At 41.7% G+C, this 27,375-nt stretch overlaps 1 protein-coding gene across 2 annotated transcripts in view; it reads left to right on the top strand.

The window, feature by feature from the left end:
- The first annotated feature begins 3,921 nt into the window (after nucleotides 1-3,921).
- Nucleotides 3,922-27,375, top strand: part of ptchd4 (patched domain containing 4) — a 56,130-nt gene continuing 32,676 nt past the window's right edge. The window contains exon 1 of one of the 2 annotated variants that reach the window (XM_042096316.1): nucleotides 3,922-4,385. In XM_042096316.1, the coding sequence (XP_041952250.1) occupies nucleotides 4,014-4,385 (372 nt within the window). In that variant the 5' untranslated portion in view covers nucleotides 3,922-4,013. Of the gene's footprint in view, nucleotides 4,386-24,893; nucleotides 25,691-27,375 lie in introns of those variants that run through there. The other variant, XM_042096315.1, reaches the window with a different exon arrangement.

Genomic DNA, 27,375 nt, shown 5'->3' with positions numbered 1-27,375 from the left:
TGCTGCCTTACGCGCGCAATTTTATTTACGCTGCTAGGCAGCCTGGATTCGATGGACCTGATTTTCACCTCAACGAAGGAACCAATCACAGAACAGAGGGGGGACAGCAAGACGAAGCGGTTATGAACTATGTACAGGCGCATTTGATAGACATTCGTAGCGCCCAATAACCGGCTCTGGGCATTTCTAAACCACGTCTCAAATACGAGAAAATTAATGTATAGTTCCCAGACCCCATCTCAGTGAGATGAGGTCTGGTGTTAGCCAGGCTAACACACCTATTGCTCTCTGTGAAATATCACAAATTCTTCACTCAACACATGGCAAACCGTATATCGCAATAAACAGTAGACCTTACCGAATAAGAGGATATAAAAGCATGAATGTAGAATAAGCGGTTCCAGAGTAATCTGGTTTTGAAACTGCAGCAAATGTATGCATAGTCTCCAACTTTGGGCCGAACATATTTTAAAGTAAACTATTTATGTCAGTACATAGCCTACATTTTTGTAAATTGCTTTGCCATAGAGTATAGAGTATCCCACCATCATTACATATAAGTATATACACTCTTTTGATCCCGTGAGGGAAAATTGGTCTCTGCATTTATCCCACACTGTGAATTAGTGAAACACACTCAGGATACAGTGAACACACAGTGAGGTGAAGCACACACTAATCCGGACGCAGCAAGCTGCCTGCTACAGCGGTGCTCAGAAAGTGAGGAGGGGTTAGGTACTTTGCTCAAGGGCACTTCAGCCGTTCCTACAGGTTGAGGTTCGAACCGGCAACCCTCCGTTTACAAGTCCAAAGCCCTAACCAGTAGGCCGCAGCTGCCCCACATTGCCAGATTCCAGACAATATGAATATATATATTTCTACTGGCATGCTTCATAGTGACTGTAATATTCACATCGAATATAATTTCAGTTAAAAGCATTACTTATGAGATTCTATGTTGGCCAATCAATGAACGCCATGTTTGTAAGATGCGCATGCTCAGTGTGTGGTTGTAACGATTCGATGAGCAGAGACACGTTAAAATATGTTGCTCCAGGTTTAGTGAATAAAAGTAATACATTTACAGCACGTCAGTGTGTTCAACATTCTCTACATTCAGTACGAATTAAGACATGGTGTCAGAGTGAAAGAGTGAAGACAACTCGAACAGAATGGACGTCTCTGGAGTTCCTTCACCTCATATGGATTGGGATGCTATCAACCTGCCCGTAGCATGGCGCAAGTTTAAACTTGCACGTGGAATTGATGTTTACCGGTCCATATAAGAAGAAACTGTCGTGGAAAAACCGGTCCACTTCCGAATCCACTGAATAATTTATCACTTAACTACTTACTAATTAGCACTCTGGAACAAAGCGTCCGAAGGAGACAATGCAGACAGGAGATCTCTGAAGACTGTTGATCTTTATTCACCGTATTGCAGTGACAGTCCAGCCTAAACGATGTCCAGACCAGGTGTCAAGCAATAGGGTGATGTGAGATGTCATCAGCTGGCGCCCCCGATGAGATCTGACTAACAGGTGGCTGCGACCTATCTTTTATACTCCTTAACCTTGGAGTTGGGCCCTCTCGCCACCCTCGAAAGATACCTGCTGGCCTATCAGCATCCACCAAGGTTACGACTATTGTTGGAACCCATTGTCTCATCATGCATAAATTATATGCAAAACTGTCTTCTTCTGGGTTTTTTTCCCAGATTCTGTTTTTTTCCAGTTGTAACAGGGCTTCTTATCTTGCCACCTGTTACTTGGCCTTGCTGTTACCACCATTACATCATCCAATTACATCATCCTCTCGCTCTCGGCCATCTAGTTCACTGTGAACTCCTTCACCTCGACCATCTAGCCAGGTGTCACTGTGAACTCCTTCACCCCCTCGACCATCCAGCCAGGTGTCACTGTGAACTCCCTCACCCCACTCCTTGACTGCTGGTCTGGTCTGTTTAAATTGTGTACAGGCCTTGAAGTCTCATAATAATTGCAGTAATATCAAAGTTTATAAAAACCATACATGCATCCGTTAAGTCATAGAAATCCACCACAAAACCAGAAGACGAGAAGTGCAGCTATCTTCTTTTGTGGGTCGGAGAAAAAGGTAGAGATATCTATAATACATGGACATTAAACGGAGGCAGAAGCAAAAGTTTTGAAGTCATACTATGAACGTTTTGAAGCATACGTAATGCCAAAGTCCAATGTCATTTTCGCACGCTACAAACTCCATGAGAAGATACAGGGACCTAGCGAGCCTTTTGAGCAGTTTGTCAAAGAATTGAAGCTGCTTGTGAAGGACTGTGGATATGCTAACGGTGAAGAGATGATAAGGGATCGGGTAGTGTTCGGCATTCATTCGCCTAAAGTTCGTGAAAAGCTACTTAATGTCGGATCTGATTTGACACTCGATAAAGCAATAGACATTGCTAGGTCTTATGAAATAGCACAAGTGCAATTTAAGACAATAGATGGCAGCAACAGTTCACATGAACAGGCGGTTCATGCAATTGGCAAGCAGTATCACAACAAAGGTGCTTGGAGAGCACGCCAAGAGAGAACAAAAGGACAATCCGATGACGCACACAAGCCAGCCGACTTCCGTGGTCGCGCTAAAACCTGCGGCTACTGTGGAAATAAGGCACACGACGCGAACAGCTGCCCGGCAAAAGGGAAACAGTGCATGATATGTGTGGCATAGGGTGATTTGAGAAAACAGAAAAGACTGAACCCCATTTAATTTTTTTGACTTGGAACACTACCACTGATTCTGTAGACCTCTCATTGTGATATTCATCCCTGTTAAGAGTAAACTCTCCAGCAGATGGCGCTCTCTGTAATACACACAGGCAACTACTGGTAAATAGCTGACGACAGAACAAGAGTTGTCAAGTAAGTTACATGTGTAGAAGTGCGCTGATGAACTGTCACATCTTTTTGTATTCCCAACAGGTAAATACACTTAAAACAGAATCTTGAAATTAGTAAACAGTTGTAATGTTAACCCTCTACAACAATGAGTTTTCTTGTGAGTTTTAACTAGCTTCTTCTGGTACAGTGGCGCGCGGTCAATTAACGGTTATCGGCAAAGCCACTAAGTATGTTTGTTACATTATACGAAAGCTTGTCAGCTAGAGGAATAATACAGTTAAAAAATGAAGGCTGTGTATGTAATGTATGAGGTTTACTGTTATGAAAAATAGGCTAAAAGTGAATACTGTAGATATCATTTTGTGTATTAGCTCCAAGTTTGTGTCAGCGTCAGTCCCAATGAGTGAATGTATGTTAGCTAACGCTAATCACGATAGATGTTATTGCATTACTAGCTAACGCTAATCGCGATAGAGGTTATTGCATTACTATAGAGGTTATTGCTATGTTACACTCTATGTGGTTCTGAAGGAACGCATTAAGACATGACACACACACACACACATCTTCACAAAGACTTACCGGTTACATTTTACAGTCTATGAGAGAGATTGTCATTGGGTAAATAGCTGTTATATATGCTTACTGCAACATAAGTTAGACATAGTAAATACTTACCTGTTACATGGTTTCTGCTTATTAGAGAGATTGTCATTTGATGAATAGTTATATGATTACTGTTACATACACATCTGTAATACTTACCTGTTACATGTCTACTGCTTATGAGAGAGGGTATCAATGGATGAATAACTTAGATGTTAGATGATTTCTGCTACATACACATAGTATACTCACTTGTTGGTGGTATAATTGTATAATATGTTACATTATTACTGCTTATGCGAGACATGGAATTTAATTGCATATTTAAAATACAGTATATGTTACAATGTTCTTCTGAAACCCAATGTGTGATTGGGTTATACATGAACTAAAGGTTGTGATACTTAGTAATAGTAATGTGTAAATAGCTGAGGACAGAACAAGAGTTGTCAAGTAAGTTACGTGTGTAGAAGTGCGCTGATGAACTGTCACATCTTTTTGTATTCCCAACAGACTTTTAATTAAATGTGTTACACCAGACCACAGTGTCATTCTTGGACCCGTAACATATGCAACAAGTGGAACCATTTTGCAAAAGTATGTCGTTCCAAGCAAGGAAAAGGAGTCCATGCAGTGAGTGAAAATGAACCAGACGAATACACAGACGGTGAAGATTTGTTTATTGATGCAGTAACAGAGGGAAATAGTTCTCAAGGTACCGAACAGGCTTTTGCAAATTTACAAGTGGGACCAAATCAAAACATGGTCAAATTCAAATTGGACACCTGGGCCTCAGCTGATGTCATTCTCACACGTGCTTTCAAGGGATTGGGAATACAGAATATGCTACAACCCTCAATGCGCCCGCTTTATGGCTATGGTGGAGAGCAGCTTGTTGTAAGTACAACATGAAATGCCAATACAGGGACATTCAGTTGATGCTGAAGTTTTATGTTGTAGACACACATGCACCACCAGTGCTAGGATTACAAGCATGCCTGGATTTTGGATTGATCAAGCTCATTCTCTCTGTGTCCGCTGAACAAGAGGTGTCTATAATGGAGGAGTTTGCGGACGTTTTTAAAGGAATAGGACTTTTCCCTGGTGAATGTACAGTGGGTCCCAGTTAAAAATTGACACTTCATTCACGATCATGGTGAATGGTGAAATGTAAGTACAACTGCAGCCGCTTGGGGGCAGCATAGTCCGCTGTGGAGTTCCACGGTCGAACCAGACGGCGCATTCGACAGCAAGGGCTGTGATTGGCCGAGTTTTCAGTGCGTTTCTCTGTGTTTTTAGCAGCCCCTGCAACATGCTAGTCCACTGTAGCCTAAGCCTTGTACATAATGTTAAACATAGTTTTGGATTCAGTGGCAAGATTTCTTGATTGTACAGTGTCTGTCTCTCAGTAATGTTTTAAAATGAGAGCTTCGTCAGCTGGCAGTAGGCTACTTTGTCGGTAGTCATGAGAAGTTCGCTTGCTAACAGAACATAAATATGCTGCCCAGAAACCTTGTGAATAGTTCTGATTTTTTTTACTACACTAACGAGGTTGAAATATAGACTTTGCAGTATCTCCTTAACAGTAATGTTAACAAAATTACAGCATTCATATGACAAAGAAAAACGAATTCGGTCACTCAAGACTGTGCCACAGCAACCAGTGTAGGCTACAGTCCTACCCAATAGGCCTACTCGAAGCAGATAGCGTTGTCTGACGGTCGAGTGGGTTAATGCAGTGTTTCTCAAACTTTTTCAGATGGAGGACCACTTAACCAATAAAAAATGCATGGACCACCTAGCTAAAAAAAAATAGATTAGACCTACTTCAACAGTATATCAGCACAATAGGCCTACTCACTGAACCACCTTGCTTATTGTATTTTCACTTTGCTTATTGTGTCAGAGGATTCATATGATTTAAACTGGCATATCTTACATAGACAGTGTTGCAGAACTGTTTGGATTTACATACAAGTTGGTTCAATATTGCAAACAACTCATCTATATCATATTTTACCACGTCTGCTCGCGGAACACTTGGGATAGCTTGCGGACCACCAGTGGTCCCCGGACCACACTTTGAGAAACACTGGGTTAATGCACGTATTTCCAGAACAGGTCTGCAACTTTCAGGCAGTTCTGAGTTCGAATCTAGGCAGGAGCAGAGCCATATAAAGGCCTAGGCCTATTGTTATCATTTTTTGCAAGGTGTTGCTCCTGGCAATACTTGTTTATAAGACGTTTGGTGATTAATTGATAGCTGTTTTTGGGACACGTTAAACGTTCTTTATAATGAGCGCATCTGGGGAGTAAAACGACTGTTACGCGCTGTTACAACTGTAGGCTACAATGATTGCAATACAAAAATATGCGCGTGTTAGTTTAGTTAGTTTTGTGATGTTTTGCACTTTTGCCTCATGTGTTTTCAGGTTTGAGGGCTTTTTTGGCAAGATTGACCTTGGTTAGACTATGTTATTTCTCCGTATGGAAAATAAAGTCAATTTTCGACACACGTCTGTTATTAGTTCATTAACAAGTGTTGCTTGTTAAAACATGTGACTAGTGAAACTCAAATGATTTTAGAAATATTTAGCCAAAGCCAAAAAGTGTTAGAGAAGGAGAGACGCCGGTGCAGCTCAGATGTCTTCTTAATTTTCTTTATTCATTAGTAAAAGGTGCAGAACATTATTAAACTTTGACTAACGTTTCGATGTTCGTTAGTCAAAAACATCGACACATCGAAATGTTAGTCAAAGTTTAATAATGTTCTGCACCTTTTACTAAAGAATAAAGAAAATTAAGAAGACATCTGAGCTGCACCGGCGTCTCTCCTCTCTAAAATATCTGTCCTGGCCTGGTTGCAACGGATTGTGGCCAAACGACAGAAGCGCGGAGAACCCTCCTTTGTCTACCAAAAAGTGTTACTTTGTGCCCCGCGCTCCCCCACTGCTTGTGAAAGAAGGGGATGGGGGAGGGGGGCTTAACGTGAAAAGCTTAATGTCACAAAACGGCAACGAGTCGTTTTAGGCTACAGGCCTTCATAATGGTAGGCTACAGGAAGTGGGGGGAGGGTATGGGATGACCAGAGCCATCATCTATCGTCTTTCCAGGCACACAGCTCGTTATATAGCCTATCGACTGCCTTAACAGATAGGCTTTGCTCTTGGGTTTGGCCTTACAGCGAACTCAATGCTCTTGTTGCTTGCAGTTTGTTAAATAAAGCGATGCAGATTACATTATTTATTTCTGATTAATTGCGTCTTTTGATGTATTTTGCAACATTTGCTTGTTAGGCTGGGCTACTGTCAATGTCCTGTACAGGTCAATGTTCAACAATTGCTGGTGTAGGCCTAGGCTATTAATCAATTAGGGACTGTTCGTTATTTATTTAATTAAGGGGCTACCGGAGGAGTTTTGGGAGCGTTAGTCAAAAAAGACGTGACCCTCCCTCGCCAGCAAGAATTTTTCTATGACCCTCCAAAGTGATTGAGAAAAAACGCATGACCCTCCCCAGTCCCAACAATTTATTGATGCCTTAGGCTACTGGGTCAATTTGGGAGCGTGCATGCTACGACTCCTTCCTTGAAATGCCTTGAAAAGGCTGTCGTTTGCACAATTTCACAAATAATCACCGGGACCGAAACAAACCTGTCAACTTTTCCCGGGTTTATCGCGTATTTTAACTTTTTCCTCGCTGTCTTAGGAGGAGCTGCAGGGCCGTCGCAAGGGGATGCGAGGCCCTGTGCGAACTTGACAGATGCAAGGCCCTTTTCACTTACGTGCATGAAATCATGCGATAGCTTACTTTACACATAGCCAAGGCTACCGTCGGTGTATTTTAATAGTAGCCTAGTCTAATAAGCTACACCAGCTTGCCTTTAAGAGGGGAAATTCAATTGTACAGTGGGCATCGCTTTCAAATGACCACTTCATTCGCGCATTACGCGGCGTGAAGCTGCGTGAAGCTTTAGTACCACTTTCAGCCACTGTGCGTCGCTCTGCCACTGTACATCGCTCTGCCTGCCGTCCCTTACATAATTGTTGCCGAGAGTAATCCCAGCCTACGAATTCAATAACAAAATAAATCATGCATAATTAAACATTACCTCGATTTAGGCTACTTGGGTATGGCTTAAGGCTTGACTACACGAAAATCGAAATTTGCTGTCTACATTATTGTCAGTGTTGGGGTTAACGCAACTACGCAAATCAAAACAGTGGTGTGATAATTGAGCCAGTAGAGAAATAACTGTTCAGAATTAATCTGTAGCCTTGGGTAGACTTCTGCAGAAAACAATGTTGTTGCCGATTTAATACTATCTGGCGACGTTTTTAACAGGCTACGCAATAGAGGCTTAGACAACTATGACCCACGTTTTGGTTTCGTAAATTAATTTGCCCTACTTCTTGACTGCAATGTAGTCAATTGACTGCTTGACATGTCATTTTTATTTTTCTGTACAATAAACAATTACATCTGCTTTATGCCGCAGAATTACATTCATATTTGGCTGACTGCAGACGCGCCACTTCCCTCCCCATATTCCAAGATTAAGATAGTATGAAGTGCTTTTTGTAAAAAAATAGTTAAAACGAATAGCTATTTGCAATTTGACAAAACACTGGTCCTCATTTTGCGAATGCTAGGACGATATGAGCCTGTTGCATTTAGTTAGATGTCCGAGTCACGCATAATGTTTGAAAACCACTGGCTCGTAATCACAATAATTTAACACACGACAGTTGGATAACCTACTTCATCATGTCCCCATGCCTACATTTTTGTGAGTAGCATAGAGATCGTTAAAAACAAAGTATGGCTCTTCGTTTGGGACATCGAAAACTTATATTTTTAATAGACTACCGTCGAAGATGCTGACTTGCAAAAGCCTCGGGATAACACGTTATCTCCACTATCATCAGTCATGCCCCTTGATCAAAGTGGGGAATGAAATAAAAGTTTGAGAACCACTGGCTTAACAAGTTACCTACAGTCCAGAACACAGAATCTGTTGCAATATTCTGATGATCGGCGATGATATCGGCAAATGTTTGTTTTCCAAAGTAAGAATTTCACTTCACCATGCACCTTCGACAATACCTGGCCTACCTGGTATCATTACAAACATTATTCTGTGTCCTAAAACTGGCATATTTTATGGCATTGTGTCATGTAAGTTCGTTGCAAAATCTAGAGAAATGTGTGAGGTGGTCAGCGGGGGACAATTGAGACACACATTGGATTGTGTTATTACTTGAACACTCCACACTATCCACAGCTGTGGTAGGCCTATCAGGGGCAGGAGGATTACTGTCAGCGCAGGCTTTATATAAAATTCTTCAACAGAAGGCCTCGAATGTTGTCTTGTTTGTGGAGCGCTTTGCTTCGCTTCTGTAATTTCGGCTTCATTGAAAATGAGGGCTTCCCTCAATGACCCTCCGAGAATAAATAAAGGTTGAATGAATGAATGAATGCAGGCTTGCCCAAAATAAAGGCATGTGGTTTGCGCAGCCTACAGTAAATAACAGACCCGCCAGAATGTGCGTTATGATGCTTTTTTACGAGCAAGATGTTTTGGTACCCTACGCACACTGCATGTTCTTAAATAACAATGATCATCAGTAATATTCGACCATTAATTTGGGTAAATGGGCAAGCGTGACCACCTTGATTGGCTGATTGGCTGATGATTGTAACGCGGGCATGATTCCAAACACCTCCCTTACGATGATGAGTGACAGGTCTCAGAATGCGTGCGCTACACAAGGACGGAAGATGATGAATAACTGGGGCCGTAGGCTATTCACAAAGGCTTTTATCTTACTACTAGGAGTAGGCTACTCCTAAATCAAAGATTTTAGATTGGAGTTTTCTCTTAAAAGTTATTCACAAAGCCTTTCAGACAACTCCTAAACTAGGAGTGAGTCTTCGTGGCTATGGATGACGTCATTACTCATGCACGAGCTTGACTGAAGTGACCACCTTGATTGGCTGACGATTGTAACACGGGAATTCCAAACACCTCTCTTCCGATGATGACTGACAGGTGACAGGTCGGAGAATGCGTGCGCTACACAAGTAGTGCGAAGGACGGAAGATGATTAATAACTGAATAAAAAGGCCTAGCCTAAATGAATAAAGAGTAAGGCAAAACAAATAGCTTAGTAGCCTAATGAAACATAGGCCTATGGATTAAAGCAGTAGCCTACCTTTGCAACATTATTAAATGAATCTGTCACCATATCCCTAGGCTATGTTTGCAAAGAGGAGAACATTTTAATTTGATTCACAATGAAACGTTACATTTCATTTACATGTTAACAATGAGTAGTTTTGGTTGTTGTTGGTGGCGTTATTGCATCCCTTTTATGAATGCAAAATTGTTCCCTTGCGATTGGAAGCTCCTGTTGCGCATAGGCTATTTCAAAACATCGCAACGTAAAATGCCACAAAAAAGCTGTTTATGAATAGGTCTTAGTGAGTTAGGAGTCCTCTCGACTTAAGCTGTCCCAGACTTAGGTGCTACATTTAGGTCTAAAATGCTTCGTGAATTACTTTTTGTGAAAAAATTAGGAGTCCTAAAGTTAGGAGTGACACGCCCATTATTTTTAGGAGTTGCTCCTAAATTCGCCAGTTAAGAGCTACTTTTAGGCTTAAAATTCTTTGTGAATACGGCCCCTGAATAAAAAGGCCTAGCCTAAATGAATCAAGGCAAAACAAATAGCCTAGTAGCCCAATGAAACATACGGATTGATGTAGTATCTTTGTAACATTATTAAATTATTCTGTTACTATGCCTACGTTTGCAAAAGAGAACATTTTAATTTGATTCACACTAATGTTACATTTAATTTACATGTTGACAATGATTAGCCTAGTTTTGGTTGTTGTTGGCGGCGTTAATGCATGTTAGTTATGCCTACAATGCAAAATTGCTTCCTCGCGATTGGAAGCTCCTGTAGCTGCATAGGATTTCAAAACCGCAGGTTTGTGAATAGGTCTGTGAGTAAGGAGTCCTCTTGACTTCTTTTAAGCTGTCAGAGGTGGGAAGGTGTGATTTTTTTGGGGAAGGGCCGGATTAACTGGGCACAATTGTCTGATGGCCCCCCTTCCCCCCCAGCCAACGTGAATCGGGTGGTTAGTTAGGTGGTTAATAGGCCTATCGTGAAGATTTTTCCTGCCATCTAAGGCACGAGCGCATCTGTGAGGCCAAGCCTCACCAAGTAACTCGTTTGTTTACAACTAACATTCCATTTAATTAAACTGCTTTATAGGCTATGCCAAAATAGTTTTCAACATTTTGAATATTAGTGTCGGGTGAATTGAAATGTTCTCAAAGTAGCCTTATGGCTGAAAGCTGAAAGCTGAAAGCTGCTTGGGACCCCCCCCCCCCCCCGTCAAGCAATATAACCATACAAACGCGCTTCCTGCACTCATTGTTTCAAAAGGAGTAATTTTGGCTTTGTCAGAACTGAAGAGCTGTGGACGGCACGGCACGGTATGCCCAATGAAAATAAATTAACGCAACGCAACACAACACAGACCCCGCTTCTCTCGCGTCAGTCACTGACATGAACGAAACACGGAACCCGCTTCTCTCACGGCAGTCACTGACAGTAACCTAGAATAAATGCATGGGGAAAAACACTTCCCCATGACAAAGACATCGTAAAACACTGAAAGTTAATATTTTGTCACTAGCAACATTCATCTGTCCTTTGTCAAATGTATTATGTTCCAAGTACCCTATGCGTAATTCTGCTTCATAAAGTTGAACAAATACATTTGCTTATTTCACAGAAAAATATAAATAGCCAGTCTACAGTGCAGAGTTGGTAAGTTATGGTAGGCCAACCTGCAGTGAACATACAAACAGGGGAAATTATTTCTCTTGCAGCTGAGTAGCCTCAGGTGCGCACGTAGACATAAGGCCGAACATGCAAGCGCCAATGAATCGTGCTCTCACGACAATCGCGCCGTTAAACTTAAATAGGTTAACATCACTCTAAGTTCGCCTTCAAGCAAGGAAAACGATGATTTGAAGACATCTGTTTCGTTGGAAGGGCAAGGGGTAGCAACAGGGCAACACAGAGACAGGCCCGATGGCAGGGCTGTTTTGAGAGTATTAAAATATGGGATATTCTACGGGAAAACATTAAAACGGCAAGACAGCGGGGAAAGTTAAAATACGTGATAAACACGGAAAAAGTTGGCATGCATTGTTTCGGTCCCCGTGCACAGGGATTTTTTGTCATACTATTAATCACATATGATTATTTGTGAAATTGTGCAAACAGGCGCAACACATTTGAAAAGGAAGGACTGGTAGCATGCAAGCTCACGGGAAAGATTGATTTAAGAACGTTATCACAAAGTGTGTGGCTGTGGCGCGGGCGGAAGAAAATTGGCAGGGGAGGGTCATGTCTTTTTTAACAATTCTGTCGGAGGGTCATTGAACAATTTCTAGCAGACAAGAGAGGGTCATGCAACTTCCAACTGAAGCACTCAAAATTCCTCCGGTGGCCCCTTCAATAAATAACGATCAGTCCCTAGATTGCTGCTGGGCTAGGCCTATATGTCTTGGTTCTGTTAACAACTCATTGTCAAACGCATAGCCATCTCTCGGTTGCATCCATTACAAAAAACATGCAATGTGAACGTCTGGGATTGGGGAGAGCACTACATGCTCTACTGAATAAGCACGAAGTCAAACCTTTAAATGAAAAACACTCTTAAATAATCCAAAAAAATAAACCGCTAATGAAGTAAACTTGTGACCATCAAAAATCGTTTATCGCCTGTAACTCCGTGATAACAGGACGTAACAGGAAGGCATTTGGCTGAGCAACGGAGGTTAATACTCTATATTTTGTCCAAATGATGTCTGTCTATCATCGTTGCACTCGGAGAAAACCAGAATGTTTAATTTGTCCTGCGTCTCTACGGCTGCAAACGGGATTCACTCGCAGTTAACCAAATATTTCTTTATTAGGGCAGGGCAGGCATATTTCTGGCTATTACATTATTTCTAAACCAGTCTGCTAAAGTCTGTAGTGAAGTCTGTGTAGGGTTTTCCAGGCTCCATTTCTTTTTACGAGACACCCTGCTCACTTGAGCCATCTACCGGTTGTTTGGGTTGTTGCACCGTCTCACTGGAAAAATACAAATTAAAGTCGCGTGATACCGCGTGATCCCACGCGCGGACCTCGAGTGAAGCTGGCCAAGTCGAAGCACTGCCCACTGTATAGCCTATAACATTAGCTGAGTCACATATTTTGCCATATGGTGTTTATCATAGGCTACATCACGAAACCAAATAGTGTAACAAAGGCGAACACTTTAACAGGGGGAATAATTGGGCATGAATCATTGTGCTGAACGGTATTTGTCAATGAGCAGAAACACACACGACATTCAAACTATTGATAAGATGTACTGGTCTGTATCTATAGGCTAACATTGGACAAATAAATGGCACTGACTCGCCATATCCTGACTCAGGAAAAAAAAACATTTTCTTGCTTTGCCGCAAACTCAGCAATGAAATCATAGGCCAGTTTGCAGGTAGCCTAACGTCTTTTTCATAGAAGGGAGAGCCCAGTCTCTCCTGTGACACGGAGGTGCGCAAATAGTTTTTAATAGCCTGTTCAACTTCGAAAAGCTTCGTTCACCCGATGCCAGTCACTGATTGCAATTTCAAAGTTCGGAAAGCTTCATCTTTTTAAGTTTTAAGTGCAGTGGCCCCTATCTGCCCCCTTTGGAATTATATCTCGAGCCTATTATAAGGTCCAGTGCGTTATGTCCTGGGATTCGGATGTGCTCAAAAAGAAAAGAAAAAACACTTTTTTATAGATGGTTATGAGGAGCAATGTGAGAGAGAAATTTGATGATCATTGATCGTTGTTTTGGGACGTTAAGCCTTTTCCATAGGCGTCAGTGAAGGAGATTGAAGAATGACCATTTTTTTATACGAAAATATTTCTTAACTACAAAAACTCAGTGTCTAAAAACTCAGTGTCATTCAGACTCAACCCTCTTGTTGTTTTATTATCTTTTTCGTTGTCGTTTGAACGTTGGCAAGCAGGCATGTTGCGGTTGCAATTTCAGTGAAATTTCTACAGTAGGCCTACAACATGCTGTTAGGCTGGGCTACTGTCAATGTACTTGTACAGGTAAATGTTCAACAATTGCTGGTGTACAGGTTATATAATCAATTAGCTAAATCATTTGTCCAGCTGTTTAAACATTTTTTTCGTGCTACATTCAAACGCAAAAGGTGCTTTGATATATTTTTCGTTTGAACGTCGGCAAGCAGGCATGCTTTGGTTGCAATGAATGAGGATAATTGCTTTTTTTTGCATTATTTTGAATATGACTCGCTCCAGTCTCAACAGCACATACTTTTTCCACACGCTAAGTTCTAACACACATACTGTAGGCCTATCCCCTCTCGCTTTCTCTCTCTCCATCCCTGCACACGGTGCTTTCTTAAAGGAGCTGCACCATTTTACAACAATTGCATCTACATTTTCATATTAGAATGTTTTGTCAAGTGTAAGCTTAAACTACCGTGATCAAGTTAAGTTCCCGTGCCCCCGCTGCGTCATGGAAGCAGTAAGTCAGTCGCATCAAAAATAGTAGTGGCACCCAAGTGACACCTTGTGGTTGTTTGTGTCAACTGCAGTTTGTGCCATTTCTGCTGAGAAAATGGGGTGCGTGATTCATGAAGGAACCCGTCCAAACTTAACGGGGACCCACTGTACCATTCACATCGACCCCAATGCAGTGCCCGTTGTCACCGAGCCAACCGAATGGGTCAAACTCAATGGTAGCAGCAGAAAAACCACGCACAGGCAAGCTGAGGATATGCCTTGATCCCAAAGACTTGAACAAGGTAATCAAACGACCCACTACCCATTACCAACCCTCGATGACATCACATCCAGGTTAGCTGAAGCATGCTACTTTAGTGTCATGGATGCCAAGTCAGGCTACTGGGCTATAAAGCTCACAGAGGAGTCTTCCAAGCTGACAAGCTTCAACACAGTGTTCGAACGGTACAGATTCCTGCGGTTACCCTTTGGAGTAAAATCTGCCCAGGACGAGTTCCAGCGGAAGGTGAACAAGACCTATGAAGATCTACAAGGCGTCATGGCGATTGTGGACGATATTCTCATATACGGCAGGAACAAGTAGACAGGACTGACGGCTGATCACTGGCAGGAGGCAGAAAGAGAGAGAGAAAATATCTTGCACACACTCTCACACACACACACAACTCACACTGCAACCAGGTGACGACACTGGACCTGGGTCAGCTGGACCTGGGCTACTCTGCGGGAGATCTGCCGTGACCGCCGAGCTGTTGCTGACCTGCGAGCTGCCATGCCAACTGCAGACTAACTGGGCCTCTGGCATCCTTCCATCCATCCGTGAACGGTGCGCTTCGCTGTCTGGTCGATGGGATCTCTCGGGACGGCTGGACCTGGGCTGGTTACTCTGCGAGGGATCTGCCATGGCCGCCGAGCTGTTGCTGACCTGCGAGCTGCCATGCCAACTGCAGACTAGCGTTGGCCTAGCGGTGGGGAGCTGCGGTCTCATGGAGTAACAGACGGTCGCTGTTAGAAGTCCACCGAGTTGCACATCTACACGATCGCCCACTAGCCTACTTCAGACTGTGCTTCCAGTGATCTCCAGACTGTAGTCTACAAGGCCTAACGTCAACGTGATCTCCAAACTGCCAGTGAATTCACTGGGTTGATCATTTGCTATCGTTAAAGAACTTTGTTGGCATATCGGTTGTGAAGACACTCTGTGCAGTTTTCACGGATCACCATTGCCCTTGGACATTTTCAGCTGGTTTGGAAATGGGACTAATTTTAACATCACCTTCCCCTTTTTAAATAGGCTATATTTTCTTTTCTTTTTTTCACTTTTTTATTTGTTTATTTGTTTTGTTGTCTGTCTTATATGTCTTGGTGTCACGGGTACGCTGGCGACTACGCCGCTCCGTCCAGCATTTTTTGTATTTGTTATTTTTTAAATGTATTTGTCATGTCTTGATGTCATGGGCACATTGGCGACTACGCCGCTCCATCCAGCATCGTTTGTCTTGTTATGTGTCTTGTTTGTTGGAGCGCTTTGGGTTGCACTATGTGCATGTTAAATGCGCTTTAAAAATAAAACTGACTTGACTTGACTTGACTTGACACTGCAACGTCAGACACACCACGTGGAAGTAGGGAGGCTAGTGAGGAAGACCACCACCCGGAGACTGCAAACCACCAGTGTAGGCCAGCTATTCCTGTCGAGGAGGGAGAGAGAGATATCAGCTACATGCGTATAAGGGGGGAGTTGCCACCCAATAGATAATGAATTATTAATTAGCTCTGATATGAAGAGGGTACTTAGCTTGTGGCACAATGCTAGGAGAGGCCCAAAGCCCTGCTATAAGGACCAAGTCGGTTAAGACCCCAGGCGTCCTCCACCACTACAGGGTAGCAGAAGTTAGGCACATAGGACCATATGCACACACAACCACACATACACACACACACACACACACAAAATATGGAGTAATACAAAAGAAAAGAAAGCAACACAGATGATACAAAACTCTCACCAGCAGTACATAGCAATCATCGTAACAAAGCCAGCTGTAGACAAAGCAAGCTGCAAATAAGCAGCAAGCGTGAGGTAAACAACCAAGCCCTAGCAACCAAAGCTAGCAGCCCACGCTAGGATGACCAGAGTATGGAGAGATGAATCAATTGATTAAACATGTCACAAAAACAAGACAAAACAGCAGCCCCTTGTGAGAGCGGACACTCGCCTGGTGGTCAATCTCGTCTTTGCCGGTAAAACATGCAGTCTCTATAAATGTAAACGTTAGTTACTCTATGTAAATTACTATTGAATACATCAACTATGGCAGTGCTTGCGTATTACCGGCTCACAAAGTGCAGCTATCTTAGCAGTAGAGTAAGCCAAAGGATGGACCAGAGGTCATAACCACCACCTAAATACAGACTAACCGGCCGATAAACAACTATGCGTTAACTAGCAATAGTGCTATATCGCACCACAATAGCGAGCATTAGTAATGAGCTTACCTTTGACCCACACAGGATCCACGCTTGCCCTGTAGTAGCAGAACCCACGAAGACAAGGGAAAGAAACACCAGCTCCACTGCACTGGAGTAGAACCTTAGCTCAACCGTAAGCTACTCGCACCAAGCCGCAATGAGCCATACCACTTGCTTGGAATATGTTCACCGCTCAAGAGAACAAGCTAGCTCGACCAGCTTGCGTGCCACGCCACAACAGAGACCAAGCCCCCGGAAGAAGAAAGGTAGACGCGTAACCCCAGGAACTGCCACCGTCAATATACGTGCACCTAATTGTGACCCGCCCATTCATCAGGTCTAGACTTCGGAACACGTAACACTCAGTAGAGGCACAGCCTGCTACACAAGCATATCGAGGAAACGGTTGGAAAGTGCCCCACATGCCTCGAACACAGACCTTCCAACACCAAGGAGCCCATGATCAGCCAGCCGATCGGGCATGGCAGACCGTTGCTACGGATTTGTTCACCTGGAACAATGAACAATACATCATCACAGTGGACTATTACAGCAGGTATTTTGAGCTTGACAAATTGCACAGCACAACAGCCTCTGCTGTAATACACAAACTTAAAGCAGCCTTCGCTAGACATGGCATACCTGAGACTGTTGTATCAGATAACGGCCCTCAGTACAAATGCAGAGAGTTTGAAGCTTTCGCCGATGTTATACCCACATAACATCTCAGTCTCCTTGAGTATCGTAACACTCCTGTTGACTGTTTCAGATCACCTGTTCAACTGCTCATGAGTAGGCGGTTGCGTTCAGTCTTACCCAGCACCCACCAGCAGCTTCAGCCAAAGGTCGTCAGTTCGAGAGAAGTTCATGCAGGGCGGGTCCACCAGCAGCAACAGCAGAAAACGTACTACGACAGGTCAGCCAGACCTCTGTCGCCGCTGCAGGAAGGTCAACACATCCGCTTTCAAAAGCAAGGTCAGTGGAAACCTGCAGTAGTCATCAGACCGGCTGAAACTGACCGTTCCTATCCCATACGTTCAGCTGAAGGAGGACAGGAATACAGGAGAAACAGACGCCACCTCCTTTCCACTAAAGAACATCACACTCACACTGACAAGGATCCTGAGGACAACGCATCACAGACTCCACACAACAGCACAGACCACAAATGAATTTGCCCCTCTGACCACCAATTACAAGACAAAATCAGGACGTGAAATCAAGCCTAGAGCTATTTTGGACTTGTAAGACCATGTAAAAGGGTGTAGGCGGATCGCTGCCCTTCCAAAAAAAAAAAGAGAATGTGACTGTGTCATGTGATGCCTAGTTCTTTTGGCAATTTTGTGATTTCTGATAGTTTTACCAGATTGTTCATTTACCTCAGTGTATGAAAGCTCATTGAATGTTAGAGCAGTTACTTTGATGTCAGTGAACTAGTGCATATAATCTGTATTAGAACCTTACACTTCTATAAGAAGGGGGATGTAATATTCACATCGAATATGATTTCAGTTAAAAGCATTACTTATGAGATTCTATGCTGGCCAATCAATGAACGCCATGTTTGTAAGATGCACATGCTCAGTGTGTGGTTGTAACGATTTGATGAGCAGACACATTAAAATATGTTGCTCCAGGTTTAGTAAATAAAAGTAATACATTTACAGCACGTCATTGTGTTCAACATTTTCTACATTCAGTACGAATTAAGACAGTGACATGACTGCAAAAATATGAAACTTGATCTTGATATAAAACCTGACATAAGACATATGCAAATATCATCACATTATAGCCTACTTTTCCAGACAAGGGTAGCCCAGATAGTCCTGAAAAAAGAAAGATATAGATGGCCATTATATTACAGTTAGATTAACTAGCTGAACAACACAGGTGATAACTTCTGCATAATTTCACGGTGCTGAAATGTAATCTTTGACTATTTCTTCACTGTGAAACTCAGCAAATATGCTTTGTGGTTGTGAACATATTGCAGTAGCATCAACTATTCCACCTGTGTATGGATGGTTACAATTCTGAAGTGCACAATAGTTTATGCTACAGCAGAAATACTTCCATCCATAGATAAAAATAGTCAAACCTCTGAATTTCTTTTCAAAGATGCATTTAAACGTTAACATATTTAACATTTCTTTCGGGGGGCCATGCCCCCGGACCCCTGTAGCATGCCCTGCTTGCTTGACTTGCTTTTTGTTTCAGTTGTGCATTGTAGCTAGCTAGCTCGCTATATAGTGGTGTAAAGTGGCAGGTAGACCATCCTAATATTGTTTACCTGAAGTTTAAAAGCCATTTGATGATGGTCTTCCTTAGGAGGAGGGACTCGGAATAAATCAACAAGGCAGGTAAACATGGCAGATTTATTTAGTTAAACTCACATGAAATAAAATAAGTAGGCTACCAAATAGCCTGACTAGAAGTGCTGCAATTAGCCACTGGCCAAGCCAGCTGCCTCAAAACTCCCTAACAATACTGATTGGTCTAAACTTGTGCTTGGAGCAACTTTAGCCCCTAAAGAACAATATAGTACCCAAATAGTACTAATTTAATAATTGCCTAATTGAGCTTTCCCTATTTCAAAGAGTCCGCCACTGCTACTTACCATACTGTAAGTTGTCCTATGTCTCATGTAGCCTATGTGTGTGTGTGTCCGATTTGTAACACCGATTTCTGACTGTAAAAACAATCTACACAATCAGTGACATTATCGTTATTTTAAGTGGCAAACAAAAAGCAATTTGTACTCAATAATACTGACTAATAATAATGATCTGTCCTGGATATTATAAACATTTTTATAATCCAAAAAGTCTTAAAGGTCACATTCACTGACAAACCGTTTAATACTTGTTACTTTCGAAATACTATAGCTCACTCCAAGTTGCATATGCATGCTGCACGTGAAAATGATCTTCTACCCCCATTGCCCGCATTAGCCAATGAAAGAAAATACACGGAAAAACAAGCGAATCAGAAAGAGCCCTTCCCAATGACGCCGAAGGGAAACTGACTATTCATGGCCTCGCCCACCTTGGCTTGTGACCGCCTACAGGAAGACTGGAAGATTTTGCGGCTAGGGGATTGTCTCTCTGCAGCTAGTAGGAGCTAACAGCAAGTTGCCAACATGGCAGAAAAAAAAATCGTGCCTGTTTTATTTCTGGCAATAACACATCAATGTTGCATGTCTTGCCTTAGAAACATGAGTTGAGGAAGAAATGGTTTGGATTTATCGTTGGAACACCACCACCGAAGTAGTGCAACATTAGTTCTGTGTTCCAATCATTTCGACAATACTCACTGCCTTAGAAAGTGGTTTTGCATTGATGTTCTGAAAACCTGGTTCTGTACCGTCATGACGATCGACCACCAGCTCACAGGCTGTAAGTACAAACAAACTTTTCCACCTAACGTCTGTTACAAAATAGCATGTTCATATTCTTCACGTTAGCATGCATGAAAAGGGTACAAGCTAGACTTAGGCTAGCCTATATTACAGGAAGCTACACCAGGCACGTAACTGAAGTGTTCTGTTCGCGACATGTAAAATCAGAGAATGCCTAATAGGAAGGGCTCTGGTAAAATCCATTAGAGGAATGGTCTATTTTCCCGAACGTAGCCTACAGGCCACTAACACGCCAGGTGTAGCAACTTCCATTGATTAGGCCTATTGGAAGCTAATTGTTGCAGTACATAACGCGAACGGAATGCTTCAGTTACGTGCCTGGTGTAGCTACACTCAGTTACGTGCCTGGTGTAGCTACACATAAGAAACTGACCACACTACCCAGAGATTTAGCTTGTTGAACCTATAATCTTCTAACCTAAGCGTTAAACCACAAATAATAATATTAGCAACAATATTTTATGCTCAACTAAGTACGGGTATTGTTCTAGTCTAAACAGGGAAAATCAAAAACACAATACCCCTGCACTATTAGGCTAAGTTGCTATCACTAGAGCTCAGGTATTTACACTTCAGTCTAATTTATGTCTTCTTGCCATTATTACATTGACATACAATGATGTTTTGTTTGATTACTTGCTGTTTACTTAGTGTTTTGTATGTCTTCCAGAGCACATCCTCATGTCAGGCTACACAGCTTTCTAGCCTACATTAGGTCATCACGTTAGAAGCAAAGGTTTGTGATCTAACTTTTATTGTTGCGCTAGTTAGTTTCTAGAAGTCTTTTTCTAGTAGTCTAATACAGGTTCTTATGTGCTCGTCAATGTTTTGGGAAGTCAATTCATGGGTTTCTTCAGGTCACTTTCCACAGGTGTATAAAATCAAGCACCTCGATTATGAATGCAGACTGCATGGTGCTTGATTAATACACCTGTGTAAATGGACCTGATGAAACCCATGAATTGCATAACAGATAGAATTGATATTACCGAATGTCTTCTTGTGGGTGTGCTACTTAGTACATCATACACCTTACCACAGTCACTAAAATATTTTTGTTTCCATTGTGCCAGTACAGTTTTGTGAAATAGTGAATGTCCTGTGTACTATTAGTATCTTGTAACTTGACAGTAATACACATTTATTTACTTTAGGTACCCAAACAGAATACTTCATGAAAAGTATGAGTATTGATACAAGCACTTCGGATACACCATGGGCATGGGGGCCTGCTACCTCTACTGCCATCAAGCCTGTTCATCCAAGGCCAGCTAGAAGACCTCGGGTTGATCAAGAGGAGGAGGAGGATGAAAGCGACATCTCCACAATAACACCTGATGGCTCCACCTATGGCCCAGCGCAATCAAAGAGCAATGTAATAAAATCATCACAGCCAACGAATGTGTTTTGTGTGTTGTCCCTTCGGATCCCCAGGACAATACAAGCCAAAACAACAACTCAGACCTTTTTCCCTAAATAATCCCAGCACTATCTTACAAAGGATCTGTAGGCCAGATGTCTGCATCATCTGGCAAAAAGAGGACATTGTTAATTCTGTGCATAGTTTGGATGTTCTTGTTTTGTGTTTGCATTATTTTAATAGACTGCAATATTACTATTTGTCAGTGTTTCACGGACCACCTAGCAAAAAAAAAAAAAACAGTAGACCTACTTCAACAGTATATTACACAATAGGCCTTCTTACTGAACCACCTTGCTTATTGTCTTTGCACCTTGCTTATGGTGTCAGAGGATTCATATGATTTAAACTGGCATAGGTTACATCAGTGTTGCAGAACTGTTTGGATTTACATACAAGTTGGTTCAATATTGCAAACAACTCATCTATTATATTTTACCACATCTACTTGTGGAACACTTGAGAGAGCTTGCGGACCACACTTTGAGTACCACTGCTGTATGTAAATATAATAAAGTTGTTTATAGACAATTGACCTGTTTTGTATATTTGTTTTAGGAGTTTCATCAGTTTTTGTCCCTTTTAAGCTAAAGGTTTATCTTACCTTTCATATCTTCAGTCTCACAGAGGGCCATAGTTGTCATAGTCGAATGTTTAGTGCATTTTGAAGGGAGTACATTATGCTAAGGCAGACTGGTTCTAATCCTGGGTACAGGGTCATACAGACAACAGGGGTACTGGTGTTGCCCATTTTTATAACCACATGACCAATCCCCTTACGAAAAAGTAGTATAGGAATCTTATAGTATTTGGGACAAAATATTATAGTAATCTTATAGGAATAATTGGGACATACTGTAGAAGTACTACTAATAACTCTATAATATCCTGTAACCGCTATAGTTTTTCTATAGTAGTCTTATAGTACCTATAGTATGTCCAAATACTATAGTATTCCTATAAGATTACTGTAATATTTAGTCCCAAAATACTATAAGATTCCTATAGTAGGCTACTTTTTCTGTCATACGTGACAGAAAACAACTTGAGTAGGCTAACCTCTGCCAATGTCAGGCTATCAAAGCCATAGTTCTCATTACCGGAGAAGTCTTGCAGCACACATTCTCTGCTTCTGTAGGCATTCTGGTACAATTCCAGCAAAATATAGCTAGGTAGGCGTGTTTGCATTTAGATCTATCTATATATTGGGCTATGACCAAGTGGTCTTTCAATGATAGTAGCATGGAATTCAAACCATAACTATCTAGCTATTCCGATAGCATTAGCAGGCTAGGTCAGTGGCTGAACTGCATTTAGGGTGCTTACCTGTGTTGTGAAGTAAAATATCTACTAGGAAGATTGCAAAGACTTTTGACTGTGTAAAGAAATAGGTCTTTATTTTAAAACGTTTCCAACTGTTTATTACTTGAAAGCAAGATGACGATTGTCACAAACGTTTACCTCTTTTAGGAGAAATTTTAAGCTGACAGGCAATTGTTACCATTCTATTAAACCAACGTTCACAGACAAACGATCAGGAAGCAGTTCTTCTTCCTACTCGAATACTAGGATCAAACACATGAAGTTGTATCTCCGAAGACATTTTGTGCAACAGTTTTGACTCGAGTTTTAGCCAGGTTTTAGCACTGTAAAGTTGAATATGGAGCATAGCACAGGCAGAATCGGATGAGGACGCACTGGAGGAAGCGTCACAGTACTGTTAGCCAATCAGAGGTGAATTAATTAGCATGTCATTAATATTCATGACTAGAGGCGAAATCCAGTCGTTCCTCCCCGCCCACCTTCCCCACCAAACTAGAACAGCATGAAACAGACGCAGGACAGCATTTTTTTCACCAAAACCGGCTCACAGGGCATTCATCAATACTACAGACCACTGCAAAATTAATGAAAAAACGATGAGATGAGACCTTTAAAGCCCCCCTTGGTAGGATTAGCTATATTTCCCCCTCTGCTGGAGAAGTTGTGCATTATGCTATTTTCAAACTGTGGAAAAAAGTAACGATAAGCACATGGATTTGTTTACAAGCTAGTGAAACGGTTAGCATAAAGGCCCATTCACACCAAGAACGATAGCGATAACTATAAATAAATGTTGTCGTTAATATGAATGACGACATTCACACATAAACTATAACGATAATGACATGAAGAACGATATCGTTGGGGATCACTTTCAGAGCGATTTTCAGAATGATAAAATGCTAATAGCCAATCAGAACCCATCGAATTTTAACCGTCACAAGGAGAGACTTTGTTTATCGTTGTTCAGTGTGAACGCTTTTATCGTTATGGTTATGGTTATAGTTATCGTATCATTCTTGGTGTGAATGCCTTAAGCTCTGCCTTAAGTTTGTCAGAACAATGTGGATGTTACAAGGTAAGAAACACGATTTCAATCGAGTTCCTTGTTTCTCACTTCTCTTGCCGGGACGGTAGTCCCAATGTTGCAAGGTTGGTTTTCCGCCTTGAACACACAAATTATACAAATGATTAGAATTGTACAACTCTTCCCCATGTTTTTTTCATGCCCTGTCACATTTACATAAAACATCACATAAAAAGTGTCCATTTGACAAAAGTGATTGATTCGGTCACTGAGTTTTGATTGAGGTCTGTCATTGTACTGTACGATTTTTTTTTTTTTAAGTGTGACAAGCTAAAGAGTCAGATCCTGTCACACTAAAATATCCCAGAACTTATATTTTTGTGAAACAAAATACCTTGTCTAAAATTTGTACTGTGTCCTGTCACTGTACATTCAAACGGGTTTGAAGCATGTTTAAAGGCAGAAAAATTGCATTTATTATTATTATTACTTTTACTGTAAATGTATTTAATAACGATTTTAATATAAAACACATATCAAGTTTCCCTGTATAAAAAAATAAATGATAAAAAATAAAATTCTGTTACACCACCACCAGTCCTGTCACACAAAACATATGATAGAAATTAGGCTACTATTTAAGAAAATAATGAATTAATTTCTTTAACTGTGTAGAAGGTGTGGGTAGGCTACATCCACTATTAGGCCTATTAGAATGTACTGGTAGAATCACAATAATATAGTATTTTATATAGGCTATTTGATTTAACTATTAATTTCTAATGATAATGTTGGTTAATTTGTTGATATCTAATAGCCTAGTCCCTTTGGACAAAAGCATCCGCTAAATAACATCCTAAACATAAAATTCTTATTATTATTATTAGGCCTATTTAAAAACAATGCTAGAATTTGAAAGGCTACGCTATAGCCCTTGGAATTGCTTTCCAATTTGTAATAGGCCTTCCTATCGATATTGAATTAAATATGGAAATACTTAAAAAAGCTTAGGCTACTTACAAACATGAAGCATCTGATCAGAGCCTTAGCCCACATCAGCATTTTCTAGTCCTTCCTTAACGCTGCATGATATGGTCATAAATCCGACGCAAGCGTAGGAGCAGTTAGCACTACAGGCTCCTGGAAAAATATCATAGGCCTATGCCATTGCAGTATAACTAGTGAGACTTTCGTGCCTACATAGAGCAGAGGCAGGTTGAAATCAAATTAACGAGAACAAAATCCCTCGATAAATCAGTTACGAATTTTCTATTCATTGTAGCCTATTCTCATATGGACTGGGCATCGGAGCCACGTGTCACATGTGCTTCTCAGGACAAAACGGGGCATCTGCAAGCTGGATCTGGAGGAGGATGCTGCGGCAAGTGATACACAGAGGGCTCAAAGCTTCTTTCTACTGGCTTGGATTATTTGTCAGCAGGCACCCTGTCTTTTTCCTCACCGTCCCTGCAGTCTTAACTATCATATTTGGATCCACTGTACTGAGCAGATTTAAGCCAGAAAAAGACCTCGAAATCCTGGTTGCTCCAACGCACAGTCTTGCTAAAATAGAACGGAGTCTCGCTAACAGTCTTTTCCCGATCGACCAGTCCAAGAACAAGCTATATTCTGACCTACACACTCCTGGCAGATATGGCAGGATTATCCTGCATTCAAAATCTAGCGGAAACGTGCTGGAATTGGCTGACCAGGTCCTTCAAGTCCACAAGGAAGTGCTGGATTTGCGGGTTAATTATAAGGGTTTTAACTATTCTTTCGCTCATCTTTGTGTCATGAGCCATCGGGACAAGAGATGTGTTTTGGATGATGTAATTGCAATACTCGAAGATATCCGATTAGCTATTCTATCAAATAGCACATTGTCCAAGGTGTCATTGAGTTATCCAAATACAACATTAAAGGTAAGACATGCCAAGTAACCCAAGGATAGCCTAGGCTACTCATAAAACACCCTGACTAGCTACCACGGGGCAGCAGTTGGCAGATTCAGGTTTTCAGTGCTGTAGGCTATGAATGGATGGGTTGAAACATCATTTACCTCCTTTTAATTCTCACAATTAAACCTGTCATCTTAACCTGTCATTTTAAAGCGAAAACGTCTGCGAAAGTTGTCGATGAATGACAACTCGAGTTATCAACATAGCCTTGGCTACTCTCGAGTTCAGGCTAAGGTTGCTTTATTGATGTAGCTGCTCTCCTAACACAGAAACAGTGAAGTAGCCCAGGAGGCTATCGAAGCGCACAGAGGTGTAGCACAGCGGATGCTGTCAGATGCGTGCTCTATTTCGGACTGTAGACGACAGGCTGTTTTTTCAGTCTCTGTAGGCCGACGCGTTGTACAAACGCAAGTTTAGACTCCTGAATAATGAAATTGCCTGCTGAAGTGGTGCCTTAGTTAAAAAGTCTAATTAATCTTATAGTATTTTAGGACAACATATTGTAGTAGGCTAATCTTGTAGTGTTTTGGGACATAGCCTATAGGCGGACTGAACACTACAAAGGGTAGGATATTGCAGAACATATACTATAACTTGTTGGTAGTGTTGCCTATAGGCTATTAAAAAAGCATCACTAGTTTTATGTTCCCTGGACACCGTGCTTTCCATTTAAGAATGTCGATGTCACTGATGCCGTTAGTCCATCATGACATGTTGACAGTTTGTGTTTCAGCCAACCATCAACCAAACTAGGGGTGCCCAATATTTGGCTCGTGCTGTTTTTTTGGACCGCCTCGTTTGTCCAAAACGTATGTCAGCCACTGGGAATTTCTGTCGAAATGGTTTCTTAAGGGTTAGCTGCAGTTCATTAGCTGACCAAGGGGTTTAAACGGAGCAATAGGGGTGCAGGGTGGGCTGGGAAGCAGTGAATCTCTGTCAGCAGAGATCAACAGGCCCATGACACCAGTGAGTATACGTGGTCACCATGAATCTCTAAGGCAGTGCCGTACTGATAAAAATATGGTATTTAATTTCAATTTAATGTAATGTGACACAACACATTTATTTTTGACCCACCACTCAGATTCATTTTTGGCCCTTTATGGTAAGTATGTGGGCACCCCTGCTGATACCATCCTCTTAAATCTATTAAAGGAACATGGGAACTTTTTGGGAAATTACCTTATTTTCCCTCTGTGTGCAATAACTCAGTTTGACATTGTTAGCATAATTCACTGGAGGTAGGTTATGGTGCGTTCCATTTGTGCTCGCAAGTTGTTTTTCCCGATTTGTTACTCTGAGTTACAAACAAAAGGTTGCAATTGGGATGCCCTCTGCAGTCATCTTTCGACTCTTCAGCTCGTTCGAACCCCGAGTTAGAATTGCCAACACGCGCATTAACAGTGAACGAGAGCCGTATAGACTATTTTATTGCCAGCTCTGTCTGCTTTGTGCCTCATTAAATCGGTCGGAGAAACAATAGTGTCCATCCTCTATCTGTTGCTATGCTGCTACAATGTTTGTTTCTGTCATATACTGTGTAATGTGTCATTACAAACTATTGCTATATCTGGTAACAATTGCTAACAACAGACAGACAGACAACAGACAATGCAGGCAAACAGACAAAAAGTAGCATTTTGTTCTAA

Source organism: Alosa sapidissima, chromosome 6 (assembly GCF_018492685.1).
Source record: "Alosa sapidissima isolate fAloSap1 chromosome 6, fAloSap1.pri, whole genome shotgun sequence".
In the NCBI taxonomy this organism is placed as follows: Eukaryota; Metazoa; Chordata; class Actinopteri; order Clupeiformes; family Clupeidae; genus Alosa; species Alosa sapidissima.
Note: the sequence above shows the minus strand (reverse complement) of the source record. Positions and strands in the feature narration are given on the sequence as shown.